Raw genomic sequence first — 15669 nt, 5'->3', positions numbered from 1 at the left:
TTTTCTTTCAATTTTTCTGTGTGGTAGTTATCAATGGCATTACTTGTATGCCAACATCAAGCTACTTGTTAGACCTAGGGAGTACTGGATATTAAGTAGATGGCAAGCTGTGTGCTATGGCAAGGTGTGTTATGGTCTGAGTCTATACTTAGCTGTTTCCTTTGTGAGTTGAAAGTCACTTGTAGGGGCACAGGCTCTACAATACCTACTTTCCTTGTTAACCTGTTCTAGTGTTTGCTCACCTCCACAGTGAAAAAGTATTTTCTGATGTTCAGAGGGAGCCTCCTATATTTCACTGTGTGCTCACTGCTTCTGGTCCTGTCCCTGGGCACCGTGGGAAAAGGTGGTCCTTTTTGCACGTTTTCCTTCAGATATTTGTATGCATGAGAAGATCGCTTTTGAGCTTCCTCTTCTCCAGGCTGAACTCTGCCAGCACTCTCAGCCTTTCCTCATAGGAGAGATGCTCCAGTCTCTTGATATTATCTTTGGCCCTTTTTTGGGCTCTCTCCAGTGTGCCCATGTCTCCCCTGTACTGTTGAGCCCAGAAACGGACCCTGTACTCCAGGTGCAGCCTCAGCAGTGCTGAATAGACGGTAAGGATCACCTCACTTCGCCTCTGTCAACACTTTGTCTAATGCAGCATAAAAAAAATACTTAAATACCATTAATATTGTGCAAAAACATCTGCAGATGACAGTTTTGGTCTATGGAACCAACGTAACTAAAACCGTCTGTGCAATGCTTTGTATGTCCAATAAGGGAAGAAAGGGTGTATGTATGGCTCAGCTGCTAGACTGTTATGGTTAAATAGTTTGTGGTTTTGGAAGTAATTTTTTTTTTTATAATTTTGTAATTGTGTGTTTTCAGTAGCATGGATAGGTGGTGTATGTTCTGCATAAAGCTTCAATTGCACAAAAATTGTCAGGTTATTGCATGGTAGTGTTCAATATGGCAGTACATAATTTTCTGAGAAGGTAATCTTGTTGAGGGAAGGTGAGTGTACTCTTGGCTTGTTGAGTATGGCTGGAAATTAATTTTGTCCTAAATATTATAAGATATTAAAGCTAAACATTGTCTCTGTGTGTTATTATGCATATACTTGTCAGCGTTTAGCAATAATATAAGGAGGAGTGACTGCATCAGGTTATACAGATAAGTGTGTATGTTCCTGATAAAACACAGCTTGTGCTCTCTGCTTTCTTCTTAGAGGTGATGTTCAACCCTATGAGCTTCTCTGACCACTAAATGTATTTTGATAATACTTAAATTACTTCTGTAACATGTAGCCATGCTATAGCTTTGCTTTATTGGTGGTCCCCAGATGATGCATAGGGCTGCAGTACTCTAGAACTCACTCTCTTCGGCTTTGCTGGATTCTCAGGCTATAGCTTTGTTAACCTTTTGGTACGGTTGTTCTGTTACCCTCTCCTTTTGAGAGCTGGGTTTTGGCATGCAGCTGCAAAAGCACTTCTATACCCAGAGCTGGTCCAAAGATCTCTATGTGGTTTAACCACTGATTTTTCAAGAACTGAAACTAGGGATTAAGCTCATTAGGAACACAATTTACTGAAGAGGGACCTTCTCTGAGGACCCTTCTAATCACAGTTTCTCATAATACTTATTTCTAGATAAAAGCAGATGATAAATTGTTTGCCTTTGTTGTTATGCATTTGTCAATGCTTGGGATTGTGTTTTGATGCATGTTGAGATTTAACTGCGTGGAAGTCTTTGGAGATTCAGGACATTGTATTGTTTCTGAACTGGGGTGGATTTGGCAAAGCTCTGGCAGAAAGTGTTACACTCAGCATGCCATAAGTCATTCATGATACAGTATTTGTTAATAGCTGGAGTTTAAATTGCCTGTAGTGTGAGTTTTTAGATAATTACAGTTTTAGTGTATTTCACAAAATTATTAACTCACATGCTGAGGATTGTCTCATTCTCCCTATGTCCTTCTGACCATGCTTCAGTTTATCTTATAGTTGATTTAAAGTACCTTCTTGCTTGACTGAATATTGCGCCAAGGGCGTAAAAGTCTCGGTGCTAGGAAAGCAGTCTTGTTTGAGCTGCGTGTAGCAGGGTTTTCAGTTCTCCTGGCATACAGTCCTTTGAAGCAGCATAGCAGCCAGCATAAAGTAGCACAAATAAGAGCTTTAAGCAGCATGCCACTGAATAGGAACACTGAAAGATCTTGGAAATAAATGGCAGGCAAGGAATGCATAATGCGCAGCGGAGGCGGTAGCTGCTCGCTGTGGAGCTTGGAGATAATGCCACCATCAGTTTCATCCTCTGCCTGCATACAGAGAGGTTTATAAAAGTCACTAGGTCTCTGAGCGCAGCAACACATGAACTTATTTGGAAAGCAATGCCAATTTGAGCAGCTCCTACTCTGCTACATCCTTGTTGACTGTGCCACGAATTGAATCAAGGAACTGATTTGTTGGGAAAAATTATTTGGGAGACAGTTTTATTTTTAACTAGGGTCACAGTTTTTCAGTGGAAGGGCTGTCACACAGTGGGAATTACTGCAATAGGTTGCAGTGAAATGAGGGATTCGAGTTTGGCACTACTGTTTAAGTAAATGGATGTGTAACTGTGCCCTTGGGCTCCATGCCCAGGTTTTATGAGACTGGATAGAAGCTGGAATAGGGAAGTGGTTCTGCTTGTTAAGTAATTAAAACTTGTTATGAGCAACCCAGGCACAGATAATCTTGCTGACTAATCATTTTTTCCTTCTGTTGAGTCATTTTGTTGGCTTAGAGTGACTCTGAGTGGGGCTTTTTGTTTCTTGTGGGCTTTTAGTAGTGTGTTTTTTGGAGAGAGGTGCGGATGTGTACCAACACTTTCAAAACTGAAACTGGAAGGAATTGCTATTGCTCAATTTAATTTCTGTGTAGGATTGGAAAAATAGAGAAAGAGGGAAAAAATGCAACCCAGTGTTGCAGCCAAATTATTCATCTTAAGTGTTTCAGTTTCTTGCATTTCTAAGAATGTGTCAAGTTCATTTGCTTAGCTCTTACATTAAAGCGTTGGTGTGCCGTAATTGAGCAGCGTTTCGGTTGCATGAATAGTTTCTTTGTATTTCCTTGAGAAATTGCATCGCATAGAATGAATTGTGTGATTTTTTGCTTTTATTCTAGGATAAATGTTGATGAAAATCTGAGAAGTATTCTCAGAGAGTCTAGTACCTGCAAAAGATTCACTGTTTCAGATAGCTGTTTCTCTAATAACACTTGTTCAGGAGTTTTTGTTCCTATTACACTGATGTAGAGTAATGAAGATAAACAACCGTGGTAACTGATGAGTTAGTAGTCCATGTAGTTTATGCAACAGATAACTGAAAATAAAGCGCTTCTTTTTTAATTTCTTTTTTATTTCCCATATTGTATTTTCTTTGTAATTAAATGTCTGTAACCCTGTTGCTAATTGGTATCTGCAGCTTACTGTATCATTTGTGATAATACATGAATTCTGCAACATATTAAAGTAGTAAATAAGAGAAGCATTTTGAACTGCCCAGACTATACCGCTTCTTTATTTATAATAGGTATTTAGTTAATCATTGAGGTGGTTTTTACGCTTTAAAACTGAAGTTTGTCTGGTCTGCTTAAAAAAGTCAGGTTAAAGAGTTCTTAGTGTTTCCTTTGTGATGCACGTACAGAATTCAATAAATATCCCTGTCGCAATTTTATTTCTCTTCAAAAATTTTTTTTTTACATTTTCAATTCAAATTAGCAATTATGTTTCTCAGTTTGTATTCAGTTACTTCACTAATTTGAGAGTATATTTCTGCTCATCCTGACTGAAGAGTAAACAGCAAACATGATATGAAGGAGAGCTGGGTATAACTATGCAGACTGTATTTTTCATTTTGGGCACTCTTAAAGTTCTAAAGAGCCTCAAGTATTCTGCCTTAATTCTTAGAAGTAACTGGAGGCCATGTTACCAGTAAGGAGCTGTCGTGGTTTAAACCAATCCACACAGCTCGTCCACTCACACCGCCCCCCCCCCCCACCCCCGACCCTCCCCGCTCCCTGAGGGATGGGGAGGAGAATCAAGAGAATGTAACTCCCACGGGTTGAGATAAGAACAGCCCAGTAACTAAGGTATAACACAAATCACTACTGCTACCACCGATGATAATATTGATAAGAGAAAATAACAAGAGAATACAATACCATCGCTGAACGAGTTCGACCCCCCCAAAGAGAGAGTGTGACCTTCCGGGTAACTCCCACTTACCTCCCTGGGCATGATGTGCTGTGGTATGGAATACCTCTTTGGCTAGTTTGGGTCTCTGCTTCCTCCCGGCCTCCCCTCGTCCCCAGGAGAGCCCGAGACTCACAAAGTCCTTGGCCAGAATAAACATTACTTAACAACAATTAAAACCAATCGGTGTTATCAGCTCTCTGCACAGGCTGGAAGTCAAAACACAGAGCTTGCACCAGTTACTAAGAAGGAGCAAAATGGCTCCTGGTAAACCCAGGACAGGAGCATAAAGAAATCTCTTAAAAATTCATCATGGCTGTAGAAGATAGTATTATGCACTGGTAAATGTGATGTAAAGGAACATGTTTTCTTGAAGACCAGAACAGACCACAACTACTTTGAAAGTTATGGGCTGACATATTGCATTATCTTCACATGGTGGTAGCTGTGCTTACTAAAATGTGACATGTCTTACAAAATATATTTAGGGCCAGCTATGTTAAGATTTGTTGGTTCAATTGTACAATTTTTATAGCGTAATTGTAATACGATATAACATAGCTTGTGTGTTATCTACACTTAAGGACTAACAGGAAACCTTTGCCTAGGCAGCACACTAATCAACATTGTTGGTAGATATTTTAATAAATGTGGTATTTGTGGCTGAAATTGAAGAGCCATATATTCAGTCTGATTGTATTTTCCTATGAGGATATCATCTAGCAATTGTTGAGTGCAGGTAATTTAAAATGAACCCAGAAGTGCAGAGAGCATTCTTTCTCTGCATCATTTGTCAACAAGAAAAAGAATGGTGTAAGAAAAAACCCATAGTAAAGCCCATAGTACCTGTTTGGAATCCATTCTTAGCCGTTTCTGTAATTGTCTACAGTTAAAGGAACTGATAATAGTTATTGTCACCTTCCAGCATAAGAGTACGCTGACATCTTAGTTGGTAGGGCTTAGTTTTCAGGGCTGAGTAGGGTTTGGGGATGGTCACTGGGGCACATATGTATGCATGTAATTCTACAGCTTTGTGTCGGTATGGAGCACATGCAAATTGAGAAATACTTATTTTCAAAAATTAGCATTTACTTACATTCCATGTAAAATGAAGGCATGATCTGTAAAAGGAGTATCTTACTTGAGAAACTCAAGTAAAATTCTGTAAACTAGTTGGCAACTGTTTGGATGTTTGTGCATGCTGTTTTATCTCCCTGCAGATAATAACTAGCAAGCTACCTCCCTGCCAAATATATTTTTCACAAGCTTTGTGATAATCATTTGATTATTTTCTGTACTCCTTTATCACCTTTATGCCTTGCTTTTTTGTGTGGGGTTGGTTTTTTTTGGTGTTTTTTTGCTGAGAAGCTCTTAATTCGTCCACTCCAACTTGTAAATTACTGGCAATGAGAAACTAATGGTATTGCGGTTAGGAATAACTGGTGGACAAAAGCTGGATACTACTCATTGTCTACTAACTGTAGGTGTAGGAGGCATTTCATATGTTGGAATTTGAGAAATAAAGAAAACATTATATTCCTTTTATCTCTTTCTGATGTAGAACTGTGCTAGTATGTTGGGCAAACTGTGTAATGAACTTAAAGGCATGGATATTTGAGGAATAGCTCCAGCCTTCCACTGTTGAGAAGGGGCTGTATCTCTTTTTCCAGGGAAGTGTTCTGGTATGTGCCATCTAGTCTAGTGGTGACTACCATTGCCTTCGTTTTGATGAAGGTAATGCTTAACTGACATTTAATATGTATGATCTAAGTGACAAATGTATTAGTTGTTTGTTATAGAAACTGAAGCAGTCTTTATGAGGGATGTCAACATCTAAAGAGTAGTAACTGTTGATTGACAGTAGTAACTATTGATTGAAAGAATACTGCGTATTCTAGCATCTGATCTGCATAAATCAGTCCCTTCTCTAGTTTCGTAGCTTGCTTGCTCTAATTGGACTATAGACTTGTAAGAATCTAACAGTAATTGATCAAGTTAGCAGGTCAGAGTTTTGAGTTGTAAATGGTATTGAGCATATTCCTGTGTAAAAATACCTAAGGTATGTTGTCAGTATTATTTGTAATAATCATTATGAAATTATCATGTTTTAAGTAGTTCAAATACATGGACTCTGTGTATACCTGAAAATGATTTTATGTTTTCTTGCAGCTAACAGAGGATGAAATTGCGACTATTCTGAAATCTACTCTTAAAGGACTTGAATACTTGCACTTTATGAGAAAAATACATAGAGATATAAAGGCTGGAAATATCCTTCTTAACACTGAGGGACATGCAAAATTAGCCGATTTTGGTGTGGCTGGCCAGTTAACAGTAAGTACCTGTGGAAAGATAAATTTAAAATGCTTTAGTGCTCCTAACCGTGTTGTTTTGTTGTGCATTGAATTTTGTGTCTGAAGAGTGACTAGTGGTAGAGCTACCATTCTTTATCGTGATGAGTATTTAATGTATTGTAAGGCTATTTAGTTTTTAGTTTTTTATAACCCGGTGTACTTTGAGTGCCTGATGAGCCCACTTTAAACTTTTGTTTGAGGTTTATGGTCATTGTCACCTGTTCAGCCTCTGTATGCAGATGGACCGAATCGGTTCGGTCTTAATTGGAAGTCACTGCCATTTGACTTTTTGGGTGGCTAATTTAATATCAAAAGAACCTGAAAAAAAGCATCACTGTTTTAATTGCATTAATAATATAATTACAGGATACAATGGCAAAACGTAATACTGTTATAGGAACTCCGTTTTGGATGGCTCCTGAAGTAATACAAGAAATTGGCTATAACTGCGTGGCAGACATCTGGTCCCTTGGTATCACTTCAATAGAAATGGCTGAAGGAAAGCCTCCGTATGCAGATATTCATCCAATGAGGGTGAGTGTGTGTGGTGGTGTTTCTTTATTTGTTGTATTAAACAATCAAAAACCTAAGACTGGAATCATAAAACTGGATGTTTATGGATAAAGATTTTTAAGACTAAGGATTTTCACTTGCGGTCTTGCTTCTTGTTTACTGCAGTTTGCCTTTGTTTTAACACATCTCTGAAAGGTTTCAGAATGCCTTTACTCCCGCTTGAGGGAGAACTAAAGCTCTAACTGCTTAACTGACTTGAAGGCAGCATACAGAGCCTGTTCCATGCTGTACCTGTACTTGGAGCATTCCTTAACCAAGAGGCATTCTCCTTCGTAAAGGTAGTTTTGAAGTAAAGATGACCTAAAGAAGAATTTGGAATTGTCCTATGTGAGCACTGCTGATATTTGTAACCCTTGACAATTTTTATTTATTACTGACTCTTAAACTCTGTTACTGAATTAGTTTACTTCTTGCAAAATAAAATGTAAATAGAATTAGTTGCTTTATGAAAAATAGTAGTTACAAAGGAATTACTTGGAGAAGTTCATGGGGCACAATGTTTTGCTAGGAATAACTGTTGCCACTGTGACTTATGCATCTTTTTGAAATGAGCTATAGAATAGCTACACTGATTGCACTGAGCAGCAGTAAAATGCTCTGTTCTTGAATTGTTCATGTGTAAAGCATTAATATTAGTAAGGCACTTTATACTGCTAAAAGCAGATTTCCATCTTTGTGATTTGCTGCAAAAATGGCATGCATACTAGATTATTTTATTCAGCTTTCTTTTGCTGATGCCTTATATATCAGGATCTTAATGTAAGGAAGCCACGACTGTTGAAAGAGAAGCTGCTGTTCATATATGATTACTGTAGGTGATCCATATATGAGTTCAAATGTATTTAGTGCTATTGCATTCTGGATTTGTTTGCTTTGCTGAACAGAGATGTTTCTTGAAGTTTCATGGCAGTGTGGAGCTCTGTTAAAGTTAGTGTTTTGCAGTTAGAAACATCACATAATTTTAGAATAAAAAAGCATAGTACTTCTGCATAATTTTTTTTTTTTTTACTGTGTAGTTAACAATTTTAACATTGTCATTCAAACTGAAACTACTCAGGTGAAAGCTGAGAACAAAGTAAGTATTGTTGAAGCTTGTTGTTGATGGGAATTTAAAAGGAAATAACATTTTAAAAAATATTTTTAAGAACTATTGATTACAAATTAAATACATTTGAATCATGCTGGTTTTCTGTTTTGGGTTTTTTTTTTAGTGAAAATGTCTTAATTTGAGTTCATTTTAACGTCATTCTATATAGTTGTGCTAGCTGTTGAAAGGTGAGAGGACTATGTTGTCATATGTAGAAAAAATTTTTCTCTGATAATAGCTACTTATAAATCAAAGGTCACTGAGTTTGAAAGGTTGTGAATCTGTTTAATTCTTGTAATCAAATGAATGCTATCAAAGGCCAAAGTAATTTAACACAACAGTTCTGGATTACATAGAACATGTGTTCTTGTTAATAAATTACGTTATGGTTTTTAAGGGCTTGTATGCAGTTAGTACTCTTTTGTATATTTGATACCTACAGTTTTTCTTAATTTTTATTAGTGAGTTGTTACAGTGGTTAACAAGAAATACACAGATTTAAGTTGCAATAGTTTTCCTAGTGTCATATGATATAGCTTCACAAGACTTTTGGACATATGTAGATGCTTTCCTACTTTGTTTTGGTTATGACACAGAATTGATCAGGCAAGCATGAAAGCTTGGGCAATTTTTCATTGCTTTTTCTAGATGTTGCTGGAGTTCTGTGGTATTTATGTAAGGCACAATTTTGTTACTTGGGAATGCATGTTGAAATTACCATGTGCACTATTTTGCTGTAGGCTGGTTGGCACTGCCACAAAGGTAATGCACTGCCAGTAGGCCATTTCCTTGTCAACTGCATTTACAGCTTAATAGAAATATTACATGACTTCTTTAAACAAGTGTTTTGGCAGAGAGGAAATAGCAGATTCCATGCAAACAAGCATAGCTTCCTCTGCTTAACCACACTCTAGCTACTCCAAAGAATTGTACTAGTTTCAGCTGGGAAAGAATGAGAAGCGGGGGTGCAAAATGTAATTTTGCAGGGGGGGAAGAAAAAACAGACATGTTCTTCTGTGTAAGTATTCATGTTTTAGTATAGTTGGCTGTGTAAGTGTCATCAATGCTATTTCACTTGTTTTCTGCTGCAGACCTAAGTTCAGCAGAACCTGCAGTTGTCATACTCAGTTTGAGGCCCAAAGGTCAAGGCTACTTGCCAGCCCAGTAAGTTTAATGCTTTGTTCATGTAAGAATTATGGAATGCCTCACATATTTGATGTCAGAGGCCTTTTGTGCTTTTGCTGATGATGAAAAGTGAAACTTTAGCATTTTCTGAGTTTGAATCGAAGAAGAGTGTTTTCAAGTAGTTGCAAAGGAGTTAACAATACCAACATCCTCAAGGTTGCCCTAAAATGCAGTGATACACTCATTAGAAACAGCAAGGAATTTGCTGGTAAGTCAAAATTCGCTCAAACCTGGGTAACTTAACCCATCCAGCACGCACTGCATGCAGTAGTTTGTGCAGTAGCCAGGTTTAATGTGGCTAGCAGTGTTTGCATCTGCCTTTGATTGCTCTGCTGGGATGAGCAGTTAGTGGATCTAATTAAGGGGTCTTCAGTGTGGTTCTAGAGCAAGACTCCATCTCCTACTCTGAGGCTGCAGTGACATGTCTTAACAGCTGCATTCCTGTGTCCCCCACTGACTGCAGCGTGTATGCTGGCCTGTAGTGATAAAGTATTTATGTCCTACCACTGTCTGGATTTAATTCAAACCATTAACCGCTCTATTCAGTCTTTCCTCTTCATGCAGTATCTGTCTGTTTGTTTCTAAGTCTCACTCTTCCCTTTCATCTCTAATGGAAGTGTAAAGATTGGCACTGTTTTGCTGTGATAGTTGTGATTTTGCTTGTTGGTAAAAAATTATAATCTTTTTTGAAATATCTTCTGTGTTTGCTAATCAAGCCATGATCTCAAGTTTGTCATGTGAGAGTTCTTTCTGGTGGAAGAACATTTTAAGCTGCAGTTTTTACATGATCATAACTCATCTACTGCTGCTACTTGTCTTTTATTAGCAAAGAAATTAACAACACTTTGCCATAAAGCTAATCTTAAACCTTAAGAATGTCCGTCTTTCTCTAGGACCACCCTTACCAAAGATTTTTCCAATGATCACTCATTGCTGCAAGGCTGTAATTTTTTTTTTTTTTTTTATGATCAATTTAAGCCAATTCAAGTGTGGGCTGCTTGTTATGGAGACAGCCTGTCCTTAGTCAGGAGTTCCTGACCTTTCTATTAAGCAAACACTAGCATTTTTGTGGCCTTGCATGGAGTTAGATAAAGGAACTGATGTTCTGAAAAATTAACCTGATAGAAACCTGCTAGAACTTCTTGGTGTAGGAGCATATACACAGGGGAAGTGGACTGGGTGGAGTTACTGCCTTTGGCCACAGCCATACACTGAGCCTTGCAGACCAACTGTAAAACTGCAATCTGCGTTTTATGAAATTTGTTCTTTTTTGAAAGGTCAGCGCACTGACAGGTTGGTGTGCTTCAAATGAATGCTGGTAGCTCTGTTCCTCCCTTCCCCCCCCAAGAAAAAAGAGCCAAAAACCATCTAAACTCTTTCCTTTCATGCTTATCAGGCAGCTGCAATAATTCACATTGCTGTGGTATGGAAGAAGCTGGTGGTAGATGTGTTTTTCAACACTTCACAGTATTGGCCTTTGTTTCTTTATGGTGAGGTTTGTTGGAAATGGACATGTGGGCATCACATGTTCTGCAGTGAATTGGAGGAAGCCAATTTGAACTGCTTCCATTTGCCTTAAGTCCAATCATGATATTTATTTTTCCATGGCACTTACCCAGATTATCCATGCCTCCTGCTTAGCCTGTGTCATTTCCACCCTGGACTAATCTGTTTGTAATAACCTTTTATTCCTGATGTATCTTATAACAATCTACCATTTCCCATTTTTTTTCTATTCTCAGCACATCGCACTAAAACTGGAGATTCAAGTGAGAATTATTGCTGTGTAAAGCTGTAAGAACCAAAGAAGGTGTTATGTTGAGCATCGCTGTCTGGTTGAGACCAGTTTTTAATCATCGAGAAAATTATTTCCTCTATGCTTTTTGTGCCAGAAGTTGAGGAAAGGGGAAAAAGAAAAACAGCTTCTAGAGATGTCAGATGTCTTTCTGTGTAGTCACTTTTGAATTTCTTCTCTCCAGCAGATGGAATTGTCTCATCAGTTTCTATTATTTTCCCTGAGAGTTCATCTATCTTATCTCAGCATTACTGCTCTTAATTTAGAGTAGGTTTGTAGAAGTATATTATCTGGTTTTCTTATTTTAGTGCTTTTGCTTATCTTTAGAAAAGAGTCTGAGTTAACTTCTAAAAGTCCTTTTGCTTTTAAGAACTTTCTATGAGACAATCTTTGTTAATTTGTAACTTGAGATCTTGTCTGCTGCCTTGAGATACAGTGAGCTAATATTTAAAGAGATTTAAAATATGGATTTTTGATTGTACATTGCTGTTTATTATTTTACTACCTCTTTAAAATCTTGTGAAAGAATGGTAGTGAGCTGTGGAAGGACTCACTGAGTGTGATTCCTCAGGGAGGTCATAATTCTTAAATACTTATCTTGTGCATTCTCTATTATGATAGTTCCTTACAATTAAATACATGATGTGCTTTTAAGTGTCTTTGTACATGAAAATTATTTAAAAATAGTTAAACCTTAGGTTTTGAAAAAATCATGTGTGACCATAACACATCCAGTTTTTTGACTGGTAAGAACACATGTGGTTAAAAGAACAAAATAGTAAGTTTCTTACCCTTCCTCTGGATCTTCCATTGTGTCATGTCTTGTCTTAAAAAATCTTATTTCTCAAGAAAGGATTTTGGTGTATGTTGTCTTACACAATGCCATAGTCATTCTAAATCTGTAAATAATATATATAATATAATTTATAATTACGTAATTTATAATGTATGTTTACAGTGGCGACCTCAGACGACCGCCTTAACAATATCACATCAGTGTCTTAGGTTGGAGAAGCATGTCTTGCTGCAGGCTTCCCAAAGAGGTGTTGGAAGAACTTTGGACCTTTAGGCTTTAAATGGCAGTTTTTGTTTGCTTTAAACGGACCTAAATGCAGGTGATGGCTGCAGAGGGGTGGTATTCCTACCTGTTGCCATGTATTTTCATCACCCCTTTCTGCTGGAGTGAGCATTGAAGTGGCTACTTGATGAGCTGGGTCAGAGAATGGATCCCTCTGAACACTAACCAAGTAACAAGAAGTAGCTTTCACTGATACTGTTAATATGGTGATTGGACTAGGTGGGGACAAAAATATGTGGCTGGAACCAGTAAGATAACTGGGTCATCCGTTTTTAGGGATCAGCCAAGTTGGTGCTGAGGTTGACTTAAAGTAATTGCTGCTTCTGTCCTACCTGTCCTTTTGGACTTTTCAAGTTGGGCATATCAATAAAATGAGACAGGGTTCTAGAACTTTCATTGGTATTTGGGCCCCTATGAAGCCTTCCTCCTTCTCCACCTCATTTGTTCTCCCACCTTTAAATGCTATTGCCATGATACAGCCAAACTTCACAGGTTAAACTTCCACTGGCCTTCAGTTTGCATGCAGCTGAAGGTAGGAGTCGCTTCACAATTTATACCCAGAATTTCAAATAGATGTTGCAACTTTAAAAAAACTTAAAAAAAAAAAAGGCACACAATTAATACCAGACAGTATTTGTCTAACAGAAAATAAAAGTATGTTCTCTATATAGCTTTTATTTTTTAAAATAAAAAAACCCAGTGTCATAGGAATTACTTTCCACATAAATCACCATGAGAAATGTAATTCCATATGGAAATAGGCTATGTAGCATTTTTCCTGTGAGACAGTAGTAGTAGTATATGTTTCAAACCATATACTAATTGCACTTTTGCTAATAGCAGTGGTGATCTGGATATTACATCTGCGGTAGTTTTTTTTTTTTGTTCAGCAGCTTTGGTTTGGGGTTGAACTCTGTGAAAATGTGACTTTATTTAAGGGTTCTTAAAAAGAAAGCTTTAAATTCTCATTTAAGTATGCTACTACTTCAAATCAGTAAGCACCTGTCCACCTGCTCTTACCAGAATGTGAACAATCATTGGTGATTTTTTTGTATGAATACAAAGCCTCCAAACAGGTAAGGTGCTTCTCTGAGCAGTACATTTTGAAATAAAAAAATGCCAAATGCTTTTTTCATTCAAGATTTATTTAACTTGTTAAATTAAACATAGATTTTTAATTTATTTTTTTTTTTAACCTTGAAGAATGATCAGCATTTATAGCGTGTGAACAGATAACTTGAACCGAATGGTTCCTGGTGAGGTGCAGACCAGTTCCAAACACTGTGTTCATGACTTGACTCCTTCTAGCAGGGCTTTTGGAATTGAGACATTATGAATGTTGGGCAAGTTAAAATAAGTAATTGTGTACATTTGAACTTGTAGGTCTCTGTGTATTACATTTTTTTGTGAGCAAATACATGATGTGCATACCTAAATGAGATACTTGCATAGACTTTGCTAGAAACGTGATACCTAGATATTAGATCTACAGATCATGAGGAGAATTGCTCTTTTTGTGAGTTAAGGTGACAGTGCATGTAATTGTAGTGGTAGTTGGTCCTGGTTGCTTATTTTGTCAGCGTTCTTTAATAGGTCTGTGAAGGCAAGTTTTCTATAGGCTGTTACATGTAACAACTTGAGGAAATACACTTAAAAATTTTCTGAAATACAGTTAAGCAACTCTTTACTATTGCAGCAGTGTTATTTATGCTAGGTTAAAAGACCTGGTTTTTAGGTATGTGGTAATTGTGTCAGTTTCACATTAGTTTTTGCTGTGGTTATTTTTGCCAGTGAATTGAAGCTACATCCAGTGCAAACTAGAGTCCTGCAGAAAAAGAATTGTTTGTCAAAGTCATGCTTGTGTCGTATGGGCAAACTGTTCATAGAGCTGCAGAGATCCTGGCACATGTGCTCTCTCTTATTGCAAGATATGTATGGATCTCCAAACTTATAGTTTATGACTTTAGTTAAAAATATGCTTGGTGTTCACTTATGTACGTAAGGTGACGTAAGGAGGGTTTGGGTTTTTTTGTCTGTTGGCTCCTATTCTTTGTGAAAATGCTAGGCATAGACACAGGCACGGTACCCTTTGAACATAGCTTCATGGAGGAAGTGAATTTCAAAAGGATTTCATTTGCTTATTGGCTTATAAGCAGCCCTTCTAGGGACTCACTGTAAAGGAAACAGCAGGGAATATTCTGATGAGTGAGGAGGTCAACCCAGGCAAGTACCACTGGGGTATAGTCTAGTTTCTTGTGATGCAGAAATATTATTTATTCCCATTTTTCGGTATACCTAGCACAGAATTTTAATGAAAGTTCTTAAATGCCAAACCATGGCTTATCCAAAAAAGATAAACAGAGTGAAAGAAATAGTACGCGAGTTGTCCTCAGACACTGAAGACAAGTGGCATCCGTGTGCAAAATATATGAAATAAAGCCTGTGATACTTTACTAATTTACTTAAATGGCAATTGGTGTTTCATTGCTTGACTTGACCAGATTCAATTACAGGTATCGAGCCTCACAGAAAGTGATGTGCTAGCATGGCAGCATCCAATTTCCAAGACCTGACAGCTTGCTGTGCAGAGGGTTTGTATGCTAGCCCATTTCATGTGGAAAGGACAGGTTTTTTAATACATTTGTGAAAGAAAGATAAGAGGCAAAAAAACCCCAAATCCAACAAAAAATCCCCACCAAAAACATTTTGTCCTCTGGCAAAGCTTACAGATGATAAAAAAAATTCTCCCTAGTATTCCAAGGAAGTTTTTAAAGAGGTTTTGCCACGTTGCTTTATCAAGAGCCTGTACTCCCTCTTCCCACAGAAAAGATTGACAGATCTGCCTGATTTAGGGGACTCTTGAAAGTATGAACCACATAAAAGACTGGATACATAAAGTAGGTCAGTTCCCCCCTAGAGATTTGCAAAGGGGTGCAGAACTGGCCTGGTAATCTGTTATAATCAAGGTACTACGTTGTCAGTATCTGGCTCTTCATAGAGAGGAAAAATGGCAGAGAGTAGGCTGTAAGGAGCAGGAGCAAGTAAAAGATGGGGGTAATGGCATATAGGGTTAGTTTGAGTTCAGCTTTAGAAGTGTTCTAGGTGCTACTGAGGTAAGATGGGAAGCTTTGTGAAGTCTGGAAAAAGAGTTCACTAATGAGAGGAAATCAATGCTTTATACAGGTTCACATTCATTCATGTTTGTCTAATCAGTACAGAATGATATGACATTAGTATTGATACATATCCTGTGAAAGCTTTAGATTACTTGAGGTATGATGATTAAATCAGAGGATGAGAAGGCCCTAATTCCTGTCCACATGAAAGCTTTTGAAAACTCTGCAATCTGATGTATGTAATTATTGTCTTCCTGTAGGCATTGCTTTTC

The 15669-nt window shown here is 37.7% G+C and overlaps 1 protein-coding gene across 1 annotated transcript in view; it reads left to right on the top strand.

Annotated features, from left to right (window-relative positions):
- Window positions 1-15669, top strand: part of STK3 (serine/threonine kinase 3) — a 130867-nt gene that overhangs the window by 24410 nt on the left and 90788 nt on the right. The window contains exons 5-6 of the mRNA XM_065668692.1: window positions 6379-6543; window positions 6930-7097. Coding sequence (XP_065524764.1) covers window positions 6379-6543; window positions 6930-7097 — 333 coding nt within the window. The remainder of the gene's footprint in view (window positions 1-6378; window positions 6544-6929; window positions 7098-15669) is intronic.

Source organism: Lathamus discolor, chromosome 2 (genome assembly GCF_037157495.1).
Source record: "Lathamus discolor isolate bLatDis1 chromosome 2, bLatDis1.hap1, whole genome shotgun sequence".
NCBI lineage: Eukaryota > Metazoa > Chordata > Aves > Psittaciformes > Psittacidae > Lathamus > Lathamus discolor.
Note: the sequence above shows the minus strand (reverse complement) of the source record. Positions and strands in the feature narration are given on the sequence as shown.